General features: G+C 49.8%; 1 protein-coding gene across 3 annotated transcripts; it reads right to left on the bottom strand.

The window, feature by feature from the left end:
- Positions 1-3,172: 3,172 nt before the first annotated feature.
- Positions 3,173-12,041, bottom strand: LOC101081397 (PRAME family member 8-like). 3 transcript variants are annotated; one of them, XM_045035118.1, is made up of 4 exons: positions 8,027-12,041; positions 6,285-6,583; positions 5,278-5,838; positions 3,173-4,076 (listed from the first exon to the last, which is right to left on the bottom strand). In XM_045035118.1, exons 1-4 carry the CDS (start codon positions 8,156-8,158, stop codon positions 3,518-3,520), a joined length of 1,551 nt encoding a protein of 516 aa, XP_044891053.1. In that variant the 5' UTR covers positions 8,159-12,041; the 3' UTR covers positions 3,173-3,517. The 3 variants fall into 3 exon arrangements, 2 of the variants coding, with proteins under 2 accessions (XP_044891053.1, XP_023113915.2); XM_023258147.2 differs by lacking the exon at positions 8,027-12,041 and having other exon boundaries at positions 6,285-7,029; XR_006583922.1 differs by lacking the exons at positions 5,278-5,838; positions 6,285-6,583; positions 8,027-12,041 and adding an exon at positions 4,761-4,896 and having other exon boundaries at positions 3,939-4,076.
- Positions 12,042-19,890: the final 7,849 nt, after the last annotated feature.

Raw genomic sequence — 19,890 nt, 5'->3', positions numbered from 1 at the left:
CCTGCACTCAGATTCTTGGAGCACCTTTAGCCATAATTGCCAAAACCCGGGAGCAACAGAGATCTCCTTCAGTAAGAGAATGGAGGAATAAGCCAGGGTGTAATCAGACAGTGGAATATTATCAAGCCATGAAAAGCCAGGGACGGACCCAAATGTCTATTACAAAGCAAAAGAAGCCAATCCGAACAGGCTACTGACTATATTATTGCAACTATAAGACATTTTGAAAGAGGCAAACTCTGGCGACAGCAGAGATCAGTGGTTTCAGACACTGGGGGGAGAGAGGGATGATCCGAGAGCAGAGGCTTTTTAGGACAGTAATACTACGCTGTGTGATATTGCAATGGTGGACGTACATCGTTGTGCATTTGCCCAGACCCATAAGATGCGCAGCACCCAATGTGGACCGCGATGTAAATTAGTACAGAGTTTGGATGATAATGACACATCAGTGTAGGTCGGCCAGTTGTAACAAGGGGACCTCTCTGGCGGTGGGGGGGGGGGGTGCTGCGCGTTGTGTGGGGTGGGGAGGGTCGAGTTAAATGGAAACTATTTTCTGGTTAATTTTACTGTGAACCTAAGATTGCTCTGAAAGATAAAGTCTACTTTAAAAATTGAACTATAACCTTCCAGCTCTAAAATTTTCTGATTCTAATTTTTTTTTTTTTTTTACACAGGAGACAATTCTTGTTCCTTGATTTTTTAAACTCAGTTTTAAAATCTCACTTGTTCACAGGCACCAAACGAAGTAAAACATTTTTGAAAATATCTGCATGAGTGCTTTAAAAACATTAAATTTCAGGGGCGCCTGGGTGGCTCAGTCGGTTGAGCATCCGACTTCAGCTCAGATCATGATCTCGCAGTCCGTGAGTTCAAGCCCCGCGTCGGGCTCTGTGCTGACGGCTCAGAGCCTGGAGCCTGTTTCAGATTCTGTGTCTCCCTCTCCCTCTCACCCTCCCCCGTTCATGCTCTGTTTCTCTCTGTCTCAAAAATAAATAAACGTTAAAAAAAATTAAAAAAAAAACATTAAATTTCTGGGGCGCTTGGTTGGCCCAGTCAGTTGTGTCTAACTTAGGCTCAAGTCATGATATCAGTTTGTAGGTTCAAATCCTTCGTCGGGCTCTGCGCTGACAGCTCAGAGCCTGGAACCTGCTTCCAATTTTGTGACTCCCTTTCTCTTCTGCCCCTCCTCCACTTGCGCTCTTTCTCTCTCTCTCAAAAATAAACTTAAAAAAATAAATAAGGGCGCCTGGGTGGCTCAGTCTGTTTAGCATCTGACTCCAGCTCAGGGCACGATCTCGTGGTTCATGGGTTCGAGCCCCATGTCGGACTCTGTGCTGACAGCTCAGAGCCTGGAGCCTACTTTGGATTTTGTGTCTTCCTCTCTTTCTCTGCCCGTCCCCTGTTCGTGCTCTGTCTCTCAAAAATGAATAAACGTTAAAAAAATTAAAAATAAATAGATAAATAAAGTTTCTTGCTAAAAAAACTTTCTCTTAGAATCTTTAAAGGCGATATATATCTCTAATATTTATATGTATCACAACACAAATATTTACACTCAAATCGCATTTACCTAACAGATTTTTAAAAAATACTGATTGAAAAAAACAAAAAGCGAGTACAGCCCTGCGCGCAACACCAACTTGTGTTATCCGGATCTACCAGCAGGTGGCATACAAGTCCCGAGGCTTGGACGTGTTTGAGCCACACTAGAGAGAAATCCAGTCTTTCACATGTGCCCCCTCTCCCTGCACCAGCTGTTGAAGCTGGCTGCATGAATCATGATCCATTGGTGGCCACATGTAAAAGGTGAGTCCCATGGCATCCCCTGTGCCCTACTTTCAGGAACAGAAGGGAAGATGGAGGAGTCAAGAGAAAGACCCATTTATTGAGCTCTTATTGTAGGCCAAGCCCTCCACGCGCATCATCTTATTGGATCCTACAAAAATCCAATAAGCTGGGTTATTATTTTACGGGGAGACTGAGGTGCTTGTCTAAGTCCCACCAGCAACTCCAGTCCCCGAATCCTTAGCAGAGAACCTTCATTTGAGTGCCCTTGTTTAGAGTAACTGTGATGAGTTTTTTTTGTGTGTGTCGCCTGGACGGCTAAGGGATGCCCAGATGGCCAGTAAAACTTTAATCCTGGGTGTGTCCGTAAGGGTGTTTCTGGAAGAGATTGGTGTTTGAATCACTAGACTGAGGTTAGAGATTCTCATCCCCTGGGGACCAGAATGGAACCAAAAGGGGAAGGAAGGGCAAATTCTCTCTTCTTGCCCTTGAACGTCTGGAGCTGTCTGCTCTGAACCCTTCAGACCCTGGGGCTCACACGGGGGTCCTCCCTCCTCAGGCCTTTGGCCTCACACTGGCCTCACACCATCAGCTCCCCTGATTTTTAGGGATTCGGTCTCGGACTGAGTTACACCAGTGGCTTTGCAGTTCTCCAGTTTGCAGATGGTGGGACTTCTTGGTCTCTAACCACATGAGCCAATTCTCCCATCTCTGCCCCAGCCCTGCTCGTGCATTCTCTCTCAACAATAAACATAAAAATTAAAATTTGCCTGTCTGTATGATTTTAGTGCTTTTGCTAAAAGGAACTTGGATGAAAAATTAAAATAGAATAAAATAAATAAAAGGAACCTGGATGTCTTTCCTGGCCACTAGTTGAATTCAAGGACTACTACCCACCCGCAGGCACGGTGAGGCCCAGAGTTCTCCAGCTAATCTGCAGTGTAAACAACCCCTTCCAGAACCGGGGCCCTGCCTTGAGCAGCAAAGCCCTTTCTCTGCACAAAGGCCAGGCACTGAAGTCTCTGGAACCATCTGGAGAACGGTAGTGAGTGCTCGTGTCCAGGTCAGGGCATCCGAGGCAGCAGCGAGGGTCCCCAGAGCCGTGTGCACCAGTGGCTCATCGGCCACTTAGTATGTCCCAGTTGCGTGTATTAACCCCCTGAATAGCCCCCGAAACAAAAGAAGCAAGAGATGCCCCAGAGAGAATAAGGAACTGGAGAAAATCATAAATATGCTGTGAGCTCCTGGGGCCAAACCCCAGGGCATCAGTGAGAGTTTCTGACTGCAGACAGCTTGGCACCAGCTTTTTCCCCCTCAGTAACTGGAGACTCCTGAAGTGTAAACTGGGACAACTGGTGAAGGCATCACGGAAGGCACCAGAGAGTTCACACCAAGGTTATTTATTTCCCACCTTTTCTTTACAACCATCCACCCAGGGATGAGACCCACGTGCGGGTCTCAGGCTCAAATCCCCCTCCAGAAACACAGTCACGTTTCTGACTCTATAGGACACAGGTCCCTGGAGGTCCCAGCAGCTCCCCAGGTCACTTTTCCTGTGCCCAGCACCCTGCAGTCCTGGATCACCTGTCCTTTCCCCATTCACACCGAGCAGATGTCTGAAATCGTGGGTCTGTGTCCCCCTTTATGTATGATATACCTATAGCCTAGATTTCCGTCTCCAAGTTCCCAGAAGGAAATTTCTGGTGGATGCACTCAACTAGTCAGGCAATTAGCAGGACACGAAGGGGTCCGAATCATAGACTATCTTGCTGCCACAGTGAGGACAGGGGTTAGTTCTAAGCCAGATGGTCCGGGGCAGTCCTAAGTCCTTCAGAATGCCCAGCAGCTCAGCCTGAGCCTGGGCAAACCTCCCTGGGTGGATGATCCCCTGACTGCTGTAACTCTCCAGAGGGGCAGGATACAGCTCGAGGCTCAGGCGGCTCAGCCCGGCGGTGTGACGCAGCAACCTCTCCATCAGGGCCATGGAGAGGTGGTTCCCGCGGACACTGAAAGTCTGGAGCTGGTGACAGCGGCTGAGGGCCGGCAGGATGGCCTCCAGGTGGGTGTCCGAGAGTCCACAATATTCTAGTACCAGGTCCTGGATGGTGGCTGCCACTCTCTCGAGCAGAACTTGGAGGGGCTTGGGACTAAAACAGGCCAGGCTGAGGCCACTCAGATCCAGCTCCTTCAGCTGACTGATGCTTGGGCACTGGGACAGGCATGCCAAGTCGGATTCTGTAAGCTGGCAGTTGGTTATGGAGAGGGCCTCCAAGGGGCTCTTCAGGCACCTGGGGAGAAACGAAGCAGTTAGGTCTGGCGATCGGGGGAGCAGGGAGCCTTAAGGGGAGACAACTGGCTTGTCCAAGGCCAACATCGTCGTGGCCATCTGATGAAGGTCAGTCCCAGGATCCCAGTCTCATTTTAGGCTGAGCCCTTTCACTTGTGCGACTGAGTCAAGTTCGCAAAATCTTTAAAGCTCCCTTTCCCCATCTGTCAAGCAGAGTACAACATACTCCACTTACTTATGGAAATGAAGGTAATGGAATGAGCTAGAATATGCTCAATGAAGCGTGGGCACCAGTGAATTTTGATGGTGGTACATGCAAGACCAGAAATGCTCTCCACTCAGGCTTCCTTCAGGCCGCTGCTTGGGCCTTAGGTGCCCATATCTTTGGGCCAGGTGAGGCTAAGGGAGACACACAAAGAACGAACCAGGGCAAGGGGCGCTTCCGGGGGGCGGGCGGGGGGTGCTCAGTGGGTTGAGCGTCCGACTTCGGCTCAGGTCATGATCTCATGGTGCGTGGGTTTCAGCCCCATATCGGTCTCTGTGCTGACAGCTCAGAGCCTGAGCCTACTTCGGATTCTGTGTCTCCCTCTCTCTCTGCCCCTCCCCTGCTCGTGCTGTCTCTGTCTCTAAAACATAAAGGTTAAAAAAAAAAAAAAAGAATAAAGAAACCGGGGCGAGACCCCACCCCGTCGGCTGGGGGCGCCAGTCTGCAGGGGCTCAATCGCTGCATCATCTGCAGACCATCTAGCGCTCTTCATCCTTCTTTCTGCTCGTGTTCCCCTTCCTCACCTCCAGAAGCCTGCATTTCCCTCATTGATGACCTGACCTGGAGCACAAAACCTTTCACAGAGGGGAGTTGAGACGGGCTCGCGCAAGCGCGCGAGGCCGGGGAGCCCCGCCGCGCTTACCTTCGGAAATGCTCACGTCTGCTGTGGCTTCCCCCTCTTCGGGGCCCTCTTCCCTTCACGGTCCCCCTGGCCATCTTGACTCAGACCTCTCTTCCCAATGGAAGAATTCCCAAGCCCACCCCCACGCCGTCTGACCCCCCCACAGCGTGTGGCAAGGCGTCTCTTTCCACAGCCTCCAACCGTTATTCGGGTGGTTGCGCGACGCCACGCTCGGGACAGAGCCGCGAACCAGACGGCGCCCCTGACCCGCGGGGCTCGCGTTCACCGTCCAGCCCAGAGGGGCCCCGCCCTCACCTGAGCATCTGGCCCAGGCAGCCCTCGAGGAAGGCGGGAGATTCCATACGGAGCTTCCGCAGGTGGCGCAGCCGGAGAAGCTGGGAGGTGAATCGGCCAATGTGCTTTTCCTCGGAGGAGGAGGAGGGCTTGTGGATATGGGAGAGGACGAGTCTCCGCACGTTACTCATCCGGCCCAGGTAAGGAGCAAACTTCCCCAGGGTCGACAGCTGCCAGGTGAAATGCACCTCCACCTCCAGGACACAGCCCAGCTGCACCAGATTCAGGACCTCCTTAATATTTTGGATGGGCATCCCGAAAATCGTCACCTTCTTACAGCACAGGTGTAGCGATCTCCTCCGTCTGGCCCACCTAATGAGGTTGGCCAGGCATTCATCCAGGGTCCTTTCCCTGAGGCAGAGGTCTACGAACACTGTCAAGGGACCCGAGGGCCCCTTCATCCTTAAGCTGTCCTCTGCCACGGGTCCCGTCAGCGGGCACTCATGGACCCTGGCTCCAGACCACATGCTCCAGAAGTTCCGACTGGCATTCCGTAAATCCAGCACCCGCAGTTTCCACCTCCTGTGGGCGACAGGGGAGATTGGCCGAGATGCTTCGCGATCGGTGCCGAAAGAGACCAGGAGTCTCAGTTTGGGCAACAGTGGGACGCCCCCCCCCCCCCCCCCGCGCCCTGCTGCGCCTTCACTTCACATCCCAGACATCGCTCAGCTGCTCGCTCGCCCTCTTTTCCCTCCCTGCCTTACTTTTCCCTAACTCCTTTTCCCCTCCCATCCTCCCTGGTGTCTGCTTAGTTCCTTTAAGTATCACTGGCAGGAGGCGGAGACAAGCGGCCCTCGCCTCCAGAAGGCGTTGCCCGCGGGGAGCTCAGCAGCGGCCCCAAGTCCTGGACTCCCTCACTGGCCTCATCGGATGCCTCTAATCCACCCTTTGGCCATCCAGTCTCCCTGACCCCAGCCGCCTCTTCCAGGATGCCCGGGACCCTACCAGGCTACATGCATGAGCCTTACCTGGGCCGAACCTTCCGGGCAAGCAGGCAGTCGAGCCCATCGAGCACGGCTTGTAAGGCCTTCTGGTGAGGCATCTGTGTCAGGCCCCCCAGAGGGAGGCGGGCAAAGGGCCAGGCCCGCACCATCGCCTTCAGGGTCTTGTCGCGCCTCCCATCGAGGGCCTCCATGAACAGCAGCGGGAAGAGCTCCGTGGGCAGATACTCCAGAGCAGCGATCGCCAAGTCCTCGTCCTTCAGCAGGCTCTTGGCCGCCAGTTCCAGGAGTCTGGGCGGGGTCCTGGTGACCATCCTGAATCTGCTCTGAAAGGAATCCTCTGGCAATGTCAAGGGAACAAGTCCTCCTTCCCGGGCCAGGCCCACCTGCTCCTCGCCCTCGGGAGGAACCCACTCAGGGCCAAAGTCACGGTTCTGGCCATGGTGGGAGGGCCTCAGTTTACCCCAGTTCCACTGTGGGCTCGGTGGCCGGCCACAAAGCCATCGCTCTGCCCCTGCCAGCACCGGGGCGAGTGTCTCACAAGTACCAAGGGGAAGGAAACGCAACCACTGGCCCAGACATTTCCACCCACTGCTCCCCTTGACTCCAGTTCCACTGGCAAGTGGTAGTGAGGGGCCTGAGACTGTCATGTGGCCTAACTCATCCTCAGTGCCCCCTGACTGGGAAGGATGAAGGAGATACCTCCAAAAGTTTTAAATGAGAACTTGTAAAAGCCGTGTAACAGTGTTATACAGAATTTGGGAGTAGCAAGAAAATCCCTGAGAGGTACATTTCCATGCACGCACAAGTGGGGGGGGGGGGAGGGAGACAGAGAGAGAGAGAGAGAGACAGACAGAGAAAACCTCAAGCAGGATCCACACCCAGCTCGGGCCCCAACTCGGGGGCTCAGTCCCACGATGGTGAGATCATGTCTTGAGCCCAAATCAGGAATCGGAAGCTCAACTCACTGAGCCACCCAGGCACCTCACGTGGGATGTTTTTAAGCGTTTAGTTAAAAAAGAAAGAACTAGTAAAATCACAAAGCCATAAAATATAGGAGCGATAATCGAAGAGCACAAACTAAATATTTAAAATGTCACGAAATATGGGGCGCCTGGGTGGCGCAGTCGGTTAAGCGTCTGACTTCAGCCAGGTCACGATCTCGCAGTCCGTGAGTTCGAGCCCCGCGTCGGGCTCTGGGCTGATGGCTCAGAGCCTGGAGCCTGTTTCCGATTCTGTGTCTCCCTCTCTCTCTGCCCCTCCCCCGTTCATGCTCTGTCTTTCTGTCTCAAATAAATAAATAAACGTTGAAAAAAAAATTTAAAAAAAAATAATAAAATGTCACGAAATAAAAATTTAAAAATATATTTAAAAAATCTGCCTGGCCAAGACATTTAAAAATGACATGAACCAAAGCTCAAAATCAAAATGTTTGGGATTTAGGCAAAACTGTACTTAGGGTCACCTGTGTAGCTCAGTCGGTTGAGCGTCCGACTTTGGCTCAGGTCATGATCTCACGGTCCGTGAGTTCGAGCCCCACATCGGGCTCTGTGCTGACAGCTCAGAGCCTGGAGCCTGCTTCAGATTCTGTGTCTCCCTCTCTCTCTGGGCCCTCCCCCCACTTGCTCTCTCTCAAAATAAATAAACATTAAAAAAAAAAAAACAACCAAAGCCTTAAACCTGCTCACCTCAAAAAGAAAGGAAAAGGAAAAGTGTGCCATCTTGAGCTGCATGGGATGGGAATGTCCTTAACCAGGACAGCAACTTACCATCTCTGAGGCAGTCGGCCAGGTGCTCAGATCTCGGACCTGGTGGAGAAGCCAAGTCTGTGGTTCCAAGGATGGAGGGCTCTGTATTTCTTCTCTGGTGCCTGAGGCTTTTACATACCTTTCTAATCCCATATCCCCCGCCCCTTTCAACCACTAACTTCTAATTGGAGAACAACACTTGATTAGATTCTTCAGTCTCCTTCCGGCTATTCCTGATTGGGTCTTTGCCTTTTTCTAGATTGATTGAATCATATGCCTATTCAGGAAGGGGAAAGAGTTGGGGGGGGGGGTGGAAAGTCAAGAACTCATTAATCGATTCACTCCACAAAAATGGATTGGGTTTTACTAATAGGGTGTGGTCTAGCCCTGAGTATGAGACAAGGAAGTTTAATCTATTCCTGACATTAGAGAGTATCAGTTATTGGGTGATCTTTGACCCCCATCAAAATTATCAAGATGTTCCAGAGTTAAAACAGCTTCATGCAGACAGTGGTATCATCCCCAAAGAAAACAAAAATAAGGGTCTCTGAATCAAGTTGTCACTTAGGTTTTACGTCAAGTAATATAGCAAATCAGAAGCCCATTCAGGGAGCAAGGTGGGGCAGCTGGGTTGCGGTTGGTTCTCCAGACCGTAAGACTTCTCTGAAGGAGATCAGGTCAAAGTCATAAGGAGAAAGTGGGGCTAGGGGCTGGGCAGGGCAGAGGTGGGCGATTCTAATGGGACCCTGTGAATGACCCAAGACTGTAAAATACGGGTTATTTTCCTTGGGGAGCAGGGAGATTGAAAGACTTTTCTCTCAATAGAGACATTAACAAGGGAGTGGCTGGGGTAGAGACAACACCATTCTTGAGGGCAGGGAGGGAGACTCTGTCTTCAGACCCTCCAGGGAGGGAAAGGGTGTTTCTCCCAGAAAGATGGGATTAGCTTGGGGACCTGACCTAAAAAGACTAAATCTAAAAATGTCAGCTGAGGGAGAGGCAGGCAACCCTAGCAAGTCAGACACTTCCAAGTCTGAAAGCTCCAGCAAGGGTGGACACCATGGACCTTCGGGATCTTGGAGCCAGGAAGACAAATAAACGTGGGCTGATCACACATGTGACCTCGTCAGCATCATGGCAGCTGTTTCCAGGAGACATTTTCTTTTAGCCTCAGAGTTGTTCCCACAGAGGACACTTCCCAGACAGCAGTTAATTGGCCCCAGCCATTTCTGGGGCCTCGGGAACCCAACCTTTCCAACCCCACTGGCCCCTTTCAAAGCATAATTTGACAATGAACATTTCCTCCGATTTAGGTAACAATTGAGGCAAATGTAGCTTCAAAGACCCCTTTCTACCCTTAAGATATCTTGGACACAGAGAGCCTGACCAAGGACATGACATTAGGCAAAGAAATAAAACTCTCTGTTTGTAACAAGTGCAGTACACTGAACACCACCCCCTTTCCCCCACAAAATCCAGAAGCTATGTTCAGTGTTTGCAGATCTGCCAAATGTAGGGATGAATCCCCTCCCGGGCTGGATCACAAGTGGATTCTTTTGAAGTCTCAGGATATGAAGAATGGGAGACTATCCCTCTGTTTCCAGATAATTCCCCAAGCCTTTCTCTCCTCCATTCAGTGTGAGGTCCAAACAATTCTTCTATTACCACTGGGTGCCAGGGCTAAGATTCTTTGAAGGATATTCTCCATCTTGGTATCTTTCTGGAAGATTCTTTTTGCCACATATCTGCCCTCGGTATAAATGGCCTTTGCATAACATTGGGTTTAGTTGGATTGTACTCAACAGAAATTTTAACTCCTAGCAATCACCTTTATTAATAACCTGCATTAGGGTGAGATTCGTGACAAGGATAATCATAAATGCCTGTTATTGAACACACACTGGGCAAGCCATGGTGCCAGCATTTTTCCTCCACTGCCTCAAATAACCTTCACAGAGGATCTGAAGATCACTGCTAGCTCCCCCATTTTTAAGCCTGCTAGCTTCGACACAATGAAGACTTGGAGGCTCAGAAGAACCTCCCTAGTTGTCAGACAACTTAAATGTTAGAAAATACTTGCTGACAGACTTCTTGTGAGTATCAGTGAAAATGAGAAAATTGTAGAAGTCCAAGGGAGGGATATTTCTACGGGATCCAAGCTTCTATGAGACCCAAGGAGGTAGGAGGGGTCAAAGTCTTCAAATGTCCTCGAAAATATAAATGTTCAACACTCTTCTCAGGCAACAGGACACTCTTTTCTGTCCACCACCACACAGGGCCTGTTTGCTAAGGGGACACACTGGGGCATCCGAAGAGGAGGGAGCCCATCTGCACAGAGATGCCATCATCCCTGCCCAATTCAGGGGTCCAGCAGGACTCCTGGAGTCTGGTGAGAATACTGGATTTGTGGGACATTTTATTGTGTCCTGCCTGCTCTCCTGTCCTCATGACCCCTAGTTTACTGCCCGTGTGACAGCAGCCTTCTGAGCCCATCAGGGTGATGTCCTGACCCCCTTTCTCCAGTTACAGAATCCCAACTGAGATTCCAAAAATCTGCTCCTGGGTCCTTGCTCAGGGGGTTAGAATATTTCTTCTAGTTCCGTCTCCCAGCCTGAGCTGACGTGGCAGCCTTCTCTTCCTCCATTCCAGGAGCTCCAGCTCACCTCTCCTAGAATGTGGAGCATGGAGACCTTTCCCATGGTATCAGCAGAAATCAAGAAATTCTTCTCACATTCTACTAGGCTATTTTGAAGGATATGACTAACCACAAGGCACAGAGTACCCCAACTGCTCTTCTGAATCCAAAGAGGCACCCAGAAATGCTGGAAAGTGACCCCTTTGGGGTTTCAGAGGAGGACCCTGATTCTTCTGGTCTTCCTAGAGGTTCAAGGATGATGAAAGGCTTTGGGGACCATTATGAAGTGGCTCTTCCCTCTGTGTCTCTCTTGGCCCAGACCTTGAGCTGGCAAAATCCTACTGGGATCCAGGAAATTGTTCTCTCCCAAGTTAGATGTCTTCTTACCTTGAAGTGTCTTGTCTTCTGTGCCTTTTTAAAAGCCCAAGTCTCTTTTGACCCTAATTACCCCCCTCCAGTTCCATGAATATCTTGCCCTAAATAAGGGGCTGTTTTCTTTCTTCCTCATCAATAAAGGTTTCATGACAAATCACCCTGGGTCCAGACAATTAAGGCCAAGGGACTAGCTTGTAGAAGCATGGGGTGGGAAGCGTGTCGGCTAGCTCCCTCAAGGGGGGGAGGCACCAGAGGAACCCAGGGAAGGAAGAGGAAAAAGAGCAGGGTATGGCCAGCTGAGCAGGAGAATATGTCCTCTGGTTCTTGCAGAGCTGTGTTCTTTCAAGGCTGAGCCCACCAGGGTCTCAGCCTGGATTTGGGGGCTGAGAGTTTCCGAAGCCTTGGCTTTGTCTGCACCAGCTACAGTGAGTTTCCAGAGGCTGCCTCCACTCCAAGGGCACAGAATCAGGCCAGTGGAGAGTCCAGAGGGAGAGACTGGTGATCATCCATCCTGGGTGCAAAGCTAAGGGGCCAGTTGTGAGGGGACCTGGCCTGGACTTCAGGCTCAAGAGAGGGTACTCTTTGGAAAATTTGCTGTTCATGTCTCCTCGCTCCTTATGGTCTGTTTGGACTTAGAGACTTTGGCTTTCCAGGAGAAAAGGAGAAAGAATGGTGCCTGGCACCATGTCTGTGTCAACCAAGTGGACTCAAATGTCCTACTGCAAGCCATTGGAAGGTCAAGGTAGATGCAAGTAAAACCAAGGTCTCCCAGGCTGCCTAGGAAGAGAGAACAAAGGTGGAGTACAGGGAACCTCAGGACAGGAGCCCGTATGGGTGGAGGACTCTGTGGACACATTCACTGCAAAGTCTTGGCACGCTGGACACACCCCAAGGCCACCCCCTCTCTCCACTCTCCCTGATTCATTAAAAGTGTTTACTTATTCGGGGAGCCCGGGTGGCTCAGTCGGGTGAGCGTCGGACTTTGACTCAGGTCATGATCTTACTGTTCGTTAGTTCAAGCCCCACATCAGGCTCTGTGCTGACAGCTCAGAGCCTGAAGCCTGCTTTGGATTCTGTGTCTCCTCTCTCTGCCCCTCCTCCACTGGTGCTCTCTCTCTCTATCTCAAAGATAAATAAACATAAAAAAATTTTTTTAATTAAAAAAATAAAATTCATAGTGCTGATGGACACACAACTCTATGAATAGACTAAAATCACACAATTGTAGCCTACACATAGCTGGATTGTGTGGTATATAGATTATACCCCAGTAAAGCTGTTATTTTTTTTAATGTCACACTTCACACTCATTTTTTTTTTTAATTTTGGAAAACACAACTGCTTTTGATTAAAAAAAAAAAAAGATGGTGTTTATATTTCGTAGCCAATAGGTTGGGAACTGTTATATATAATTTCATTAATAAACATGTTTTTAACATTTTTCCATTTGAGTTGATATAGAAAATATTAATAGACATAACCCACCTGAACAAAAGCTCTTGGGGATCTTTGACACGTTTTTTTTTTTTTTTTAATTTTTTTTTCAACGTTTATTTATTTTTGGGACAGAGAGAGACGGAGCATGAACGGGGGAGGGGCAGAGAGAGAGGGAGACACAGAATCGGAAACAGGCTCCAGGCTCTGAGCCATCAGCCCAGAGCCCGACGCGGGGCTCGAACTCCCGGACCGCGAGATCGTGACCTGGCTGAAGTCGGACGCTTAACCAACTGCGCCACCCAGGCGCCCCTCTTTGACACATTTTAAGGATAAAAAGGAGTCTTTGAGACCAAACTTTGAGACCTGCTGATCTAGGAAGAAAGTTGACCAAAAAGGAAAGCAGTGGTTTCTCCCTAGTGTTGAGAACTTGCATGATGGTTCTTTTCTCCTTATATTGTTAGTTAATGCCCTGCGAGCCACCCACATACACCTGGCATGATCTGACTGGTAGGGGTCAGCGCCCCCGCCCCGGACAGACCACACTCCAGCGGCAACTCCTCACTTGGTTGTGTTAGTTTAGACAGAGAAGTCAATCCTAAATGCAAACATTTCTTTTGTCTCTTCCGTTGCTTTCATTTCTCTTTCCAGTCCAGTTTTTGGCATCACTTCTCAGAATAATTTTAATATGAATCATGAAGTCAGCAACACGCAGTGCCCTACAAACCAACGGAGTGTGGAGAAATGTGGGGTGAGGTCTGGGGTGCAGGGGTACCTCTCCGCGGTGGGACCCGAGGCGCTCGGTTCCATGCCCTGGCTCCTAGCCGGACCCACCAGCCCGGCGGTGCCTGGACCGGTCATTCGTGCAGCGGTTTCCTTATTATGGTTTATGCTTGAAGATGCACTGGGCCAACACCAAAGAATCAAGCCAGCTAGAGTCATATCAAGCTGTCCCCTGAACTTCCAAGTGAAGTTCATCTGCATAACTGGGGCTTCCCCCACCAGCGCCCCTGGTTTGCACTGGGTGCAACTCCCGGCCTGACTTCAGAACCCTTCCCCGACTTGGATCACAGGACATGGTTCTTCAGACCTTGGAAGAGTGGACACGTGGGCGGGCTGGGAGACTGCAAGGTTATCCTCAGGGCCTTCTAGGCCCCAGGACGCCCTCTCCCGGTTCGTGCTGGAGTTGCAGAGCGCCCCCTGGGGCTACCACGAGGCCACATCTCTTTCCAGGGTGGTCCTTCTGCAGGGTGTCTGTCAGTGGCAGAGCCGTTCCCCAGGGTAGGCGGTGACTCAGAGTCCAGGTTCCCAGTAGGTTCCTTGATAGCTGCTTCAGACACAGCCCAGTGGCCACACCCACGCAGACGTAGTCGCTGGTCCGATTAGAGGTTCCCAAGGCGAGCTTTAGGCCCATTCGGATGTCCGCTGCTCTCCCGTCCCAGCCCCAGCTCCAGTTCCCAGCGAGCAGGCGCCACACCCGCGGGGACTATTAGACTTTCCTCTCTCCCACTAACGCTCTTGGTCTTCTAAACCTTTGCTCTTCCAAAGCCTTTTCCAAATCTACAGGGTCCTGTCCCGCCTCATCTGCCTCGTCCCGCACCTCTGTCTGGACCATCTTGTGTCTCTGACCACCAGGGGGCACTGTGGGCCCGGAGTTGGCGGCAGTGGAGGGTCCCCTGGAAAGCACTGGTTTCTGCTTCAACTAGGGGGGAGCGTAGGGAGAGGAAGCTAGGAAGGAAGAAGGTAGCCACGAGGGCAGAGGCCGGCTAGGGTCTCACTGGAAGTTTGTAAGTAGGACTGTGACCTGATGTGATGAATGTTTGCCATTCCTCCTCGCTCCCCTCCCCACACTACGGCTGAATTATGTCCTACGGGGGAGTTAAACAGGGAAGCAGAAACACCAGCCAGGAGACTGCTGCTCCCCATGGGGGATCCTGGTTTGCCCTTGAGTGGCCCTGGGGATAGCTTTGTGGACATCCTGGAGGTGGAATCACTGGGACTTGCTTAGAGCAAATGGCAGGTGTGAGGGGTCAAGAGACCCTCTAAAGCTCGGTCCTGACTTTCTGAGATTAAGAGGAATGGAAGGGAGCAGGTGTATCAAAAAAAAAAAAAAAAAAGGTGGGGAGGGGGTAAGAAGTTAAGAAGTTGGCTGCACTGTATTAGATTGCAGACAATTCTATCACTGAGTGAAAAAATTAAGTACAGAATAGCAAATGCAATAGAATTCTATTCAAATAAAATGATATATATACTCATTCAATCGCTATTTGCAAATGTCTCCGGTTGATTTTGTATTTTTTACCTGATGCTGCAGGGTTGGAGGGGCACCAGCACAATCCAAAGCCGAGGCCCCAGCCAAGGTCAGTTTCAGGTCTGGAGGAGTGACTATAACCACAGTTACACTGCCATCTCTCCAGAGACCTCAGAGACATCCCATTTCTCAGATGGCCGGAATTGGGGCCTCAAAGTGAGCCCTACATAAACTTGCAAGTCAACAAGGGTATGCCTTCAAATTCATGCCCGAATTCTCTGAACCCAACATGGGAGCACCCAAATACATAAGACGGTTAATAACAAACATAAAAAACCTAATCAATAATAATACAACTATAGTAGGGGACTTTAATGCCCCTCTTACATCTGTGGACACGCTTCTAAGCAGAAAACCAACAAGGAAACAATGGGTTTGAATGCCACAGAGGACCAGATGGATGTAACAGATACATTCAGAAAATTTCATCCTCAGACAGCAGAATGCACATTCTTCTTGAGTGCACATGGAACATTCTCCAGAACAGATCACATCTTAGACCACAAAACAGGCCTCAGCAAATTAAAAGGGTCGAAGTCATACCAAGCATCTTTTCTAACCACAACACTATGAAACAAGAAGACGAGCACAAGAAAAAAATTGGAAACAGCACAAATACATGGAGGTTAAAGAACATCTTACTAAAGAATGAATGGGTCAGCCAGAGAATCAAAGAAGAAACTTAAAAGTCTATGGAAACAAATGAAAATGAAAACACGGCAGCCCAAAACCTTTGGGATGCGGCAGAAGGGAGTTCTAAGAGGGAAGTTTATAGCAATACAGGCCTAGCTCAAGAAGCAAGAAAGATCTCAAACAACCTAAGCTTGCATCTAAAGGAGCTAAAAAAAGAACAACAAATGAACCCTGGATCAGAATAATAACCCTGGATCCAGAAAGGGAATAATAAAGATTAGAGTAGAAGTAAACGATATAGGAACTAAAAAAACAATAGAGCAGATCGATGAAACCAGGAACTGGTTCTCTGAAACAAATCAATGAAGAGGGCCTCCTGGTTGGCTCAGGTCATGATCTCACGGCTCGTGGGTTCAAGCCCTGCATTAGGCTTGCTGCTGTCAGCTCAGAGCCCACTTCGGATCTTCTGACCCCTCTCTCTCTCTGCCCTTCCCCTGCTCGTGCTTGGTCTCTCTCTCTCTCTCTCTCTCTCGTAAGTGTCCGACTTTGGCTCAGGTCATGATCTCATGGTTTGTGGGTTCAAGCCCCACATCAGGCTCTGTGCTGACAGCTCAGAGCCTGGAGCCTGCTTCAGAACCTGTGTCTCCCTCTCTCTCTGTTCCTCCCCCACTCGCACTCTGTATCTCTCTCTCCAAAAATAAATAAAGTTTAAAAAAAATGTAAGAAGCTTCTGCACAGCAAAGGAAACAATCAACAAAACTAAAGGACAACCTACTGAATGGGAGAAGATATTTTCAAATGACATGTCTGATAAAGGGTTAAATCTAAACTATATGAAGAACTTATACAAGTCAACACCAAAACAAACAAACAAACAATCCAATAAAAAGTGGGCAGAGGACACGAACAGACATTTCTCCAAAGAATACATCCAGATAGCCAACAGACACGTAAAAATATCCTCATTATCACTCATCGTCAGGGAAGTGCAAGTCAAAAGTATAATGAAATATCACCTCACACGTGTGAAAATGGTTAAAAAAAAAAAAACCTCTAGAAACTAGTGCTGGTGAGGATGTGGAGAAAAAGGAAACTTCTTGCACTGTTGATGGGAACGCAAACTGGTATAGCCATTCTGGAAAACAGTATAGAGATTCCTCAAAAAGTTAAACATGGAACTACCCTACAACCCAGCAACTGTACTGCTGGGTATTTACCCAAAGAATACAAGACCACTAATTCAGAGGGGTGCACGAACCCCTATGTTTACAGCAGCATTATTTACTGTAGCCAAGATATGGAAGCAGCCCAAGTGTCCATCGACTGGTGAATGGTTAAAGGAGATGTGGTGTATATGCAATGGAATATCATTCAGCTGTTAAAAAGAATGAAAACTTGCCATTCGCAACATGGTTGGAGCTAGAGGGTATAATGCTAAGTGAAATAAGTCAGAGAAAGACAAATACCATATGATTTCACTCACAGGTGGAATTTAAGAAACAAAACAAATGAGCGAAGGGGAAAAAAGAGAGAGAAGCCAAGAAACAGACTCGTATCTATGGAGAACAAACTGGATGGTTATCAAAAGGGAGGTGGGAGGAGGATGGGTGAAATAGCACTTGTGATGAGCCCCAGGTGATGAACATAAAAACTTAGGGGCACCTGGGCGGCTCAGTCGGTTAAGCATCTGACTTGAGTTCAGGTCATGATCTCACGGTTTGCAAGTTTGAGCCCCGCGTCGGGCTCTGTGCTGATGGCTCGGAGCCTGGAGCCTGCTTCGGATTCTGTGTCTCCCTCTGTCTCTCTGCCCCTCCCCACTCATGCTCTGTCTCTCTGTCGCTCAAAAAATTAAAAAATTAAAAAAAAAAACTTAAAATAAAAACTTTAAAAAAAATCATTACTGAATTCTCTAAGCATCGGTACACCCAGGTTCACCACCAGCTGCTAGATGTTTTCCAAGAAGAAACAGAAAATCTGGTTTTGAATTATGTTCACGTCTGCAGAATTAGTGTCGATCCCAGAGAAACCCTGAACCCAGAACCATAGCCACCTGTAAACTGGTGTCAAATTGGCCAGTAGGGGGCAGGCTGGTCCCATCCAGTGGGACAGCACCAGGGGTGGCTCCTGGGTTTTGCTCCTGAAGTGCTAGGTTGCAGAGTAAAAACATCAAAGCATCACGTCTTGATGGAGGGAACGGCTGGCTAGACTTGTTCTCTGTGGCCTTGGCTGTTTTCTTGACTGTTGTCTTTATTGAACAAGAGTTGCCACCATTTATGGAGGATATATTACGTACTAAGGTCTGGCCTCAGTATTTCTATCTGCATTAGAGACAGTTATTTGCACCCATTGGTGGAGGAAGAGAGATTCAGAGAGGGGCAGTAACTACTTCAAGGTCACACAGCCTATCCCTGGTGAAACTGGAATTCTAAGGCATGGCTGCCAGTGCTCTTGAACCTTCCACCATGCTGTCCCAGCACCCAGGAATGCACTGCTCATTTTCTACTTTGTAATACATTCTGGACACCCGGCCTCCTAGTGCAGCTGGAGGAAGCCTTACAGAGAATCAGGTCCAGGTGTTTGCTACACTGTTTTCACTGCAGAATCTGTCATTCCAAAGACATCCCGCAACTGAAGCAAGAGGGCAGCCTGCTAGAGCGGTCCCCAAAGTGTGTTCCCCAGACCAGCAGCATCCGCATCACCCGAGAACTTGTTAGAAATGGGACTTCTCGGGGCGCCTGGGTGGCGCAGTCGGTTAAGCGTCCGACTTCAGCCAGGTCACGATCTCGCGGTCCGTGAGTTCGAGCCCCGCGTCAGGCTCTGGGCTGATGGCTCGGAGCCTGGAGCCTGTTTCCGATTCTGTGTCTCCCTCTCGCTCTGCCCCTCCCCTGTTCATGCTCTGTCTCTCTCTGTCCCAAAAATAAACGTTGAAAAAAAATTTTAAAAAAATAAAAAAAAAAAGAAATGGGACTTCTCAAGCCCGCCCGAGACCTACTGAGCCACAAACTCAGAGGACAAGAACCCCACCCCTGCCCAGCGATGCTGATGCTGCTTAAATTGGAGAAGCGAGCTGAGGCGGGGATGTGGGAAAAAGAGCCTCCCTGCCTCAGTTTCTCTCTCCTTTCCACTCCTTTGGAAAAGATTGGGCCCTCCTCCACCCTGGTCTAACGGGGGCCACGGCTACTGGTTGTGCAGCCCAATTTGTTAATCTGGTTACAAATGCTGTAGTCTGGTTTTTGAACACATAATCTGGTTCTAGTACTTCCGGTGACTAGTGTTTACAGCCACTTTTTAATCTGTGAGTGTGGAAGGCAAGGGAGCACTGACTGGTACGGGCAGCCACAGGCCTTGGGTCTGTTCAGTCCCAGCCTCCACCTCCCCAATTGCCTGGAAAGGACTAGATATGTCTTGGGGCTTAAGTGATGGAATACACACGGGGTGCAGAGGGCACCTGCCTTGCATCCAGGCTCCAGGTGAATAATGCACACCCAGCCCCCAACCACAGTCCACACCTTCACCCCCTGAACCTCTAAATAGGTTAGTTTATATTCAAAAAGGACTTTGCAGATGTGGCTAAGGATTTGAGAAGGAGGGGGGGATTATCCTGGATTATCCAGGGCCCAATGTAATGACAAAGGTCCTCCTGAGAGGGAGGCAGAGACAGGTGTCTCATTGATGCTCTGGAAACAGAGAGAAGGGCCATGCATCGAGGCGTGTAGGTGTCCCTTCGAAGCAGGAAAAGACAAGGAACCCAGTCACCCCTAGAGCTTCCAGACCAACTCATAGTGGACTTCTCACCTCCGGAACCGCAAGAGAATAAGCTTTAAGCCGCTAAGTTTGTGGTGTTTGTTACAGCAGCAGGTAGGAAACCCATACACGAGCTTTCTGGGCTCTTAACAGACCTGCCAAGCTCCTTCCCAACACGGAGCCACACACACAGGCTATTCCTGCAGCCTGAGCCGCCCCTCCCCCTTCCCCACCTGCCCCTGCACGAGGCCAGTCCCCTCAATGTCCCGGCCTCAGCCTAAATGTCCCTTCTTCGGGGTAGGCTTCCCTGATATCCTGTCCCCATGCCCCCATTATTGCTCTTAGGGCTTCCCTTCACTTCAGCACCCCTGCCCCCACCGATCTCCCTGATGACCCCTTGGTCCCCAAGGTCCCGAGTTCCATACACCTGTCTCCAACTTCTATCCTGTCCTGTATTGGTTGAAGAGCCCTCTCCTCTGCCTGATGGAAGGTTCTGTGTTGGCACCAGCTCCCCAGATCTCAAAGGATGTTTACGGGATGAATGAGTGGCTCCTGGAGGGGTAAGGAAGTCCAGCTGGGCGCCAGCCCACAGCTGTCACTTGGAAGCTCTTCTCCTAGCACAACATCCTTTATTCCTCTTCCTCTTCTGGTCCATCCCTCATTCAACAAACATGACTCAGCACCTCGCATGCAGTGCCAGGCTCTGACTTCAGGAAGCTTCGAGTCTCGTAGGGAAGACAAGGTCATTGAACA

This window comes from Felis catus, chromosome C1 (genome assembly GCF_018350175.1).
Source record: "Felis catus isolate Fca126 chromosome C1, F.catus_Fca126_mat1.0, whole genome shotgun sequence".
NCBI lineage: Eukaryota > Metazoa > Chordata > Mammalia > Carnivora > Felidae > Felis > Felis catus.
Note: the sequence above shows the minus strand (reverse complement) of the source record. Positions and strands in the feature narration are given on the sequence as shown.

Excerpts from the sequence above, each read along its gene's own strand:
- LOC101081397 (XM_023258147.2), bottom strand. The coding sequence starts at position 6,907 with ATGACAGTCTCAGGCCCCTCACTACCACTTGCCAGTGGAACTGGAGTC. Across the intron at positions 5,839-6,284 it reads GCCCGGAAGGTTCGGCCCAG|GAGGTGGAAACTGCGGGTGC; the intron begins GTAAGGCTCATG and ends TGTCGCCCACAG. Across the intron at positions 4,077-5,277 it reads TGCCTGGGCCAGATGCTCAG|GTGCCTGAAGAGCCCCTTGG; the intron begins GTGAGGGCGGGG and ends GTTTCTCCCCAG.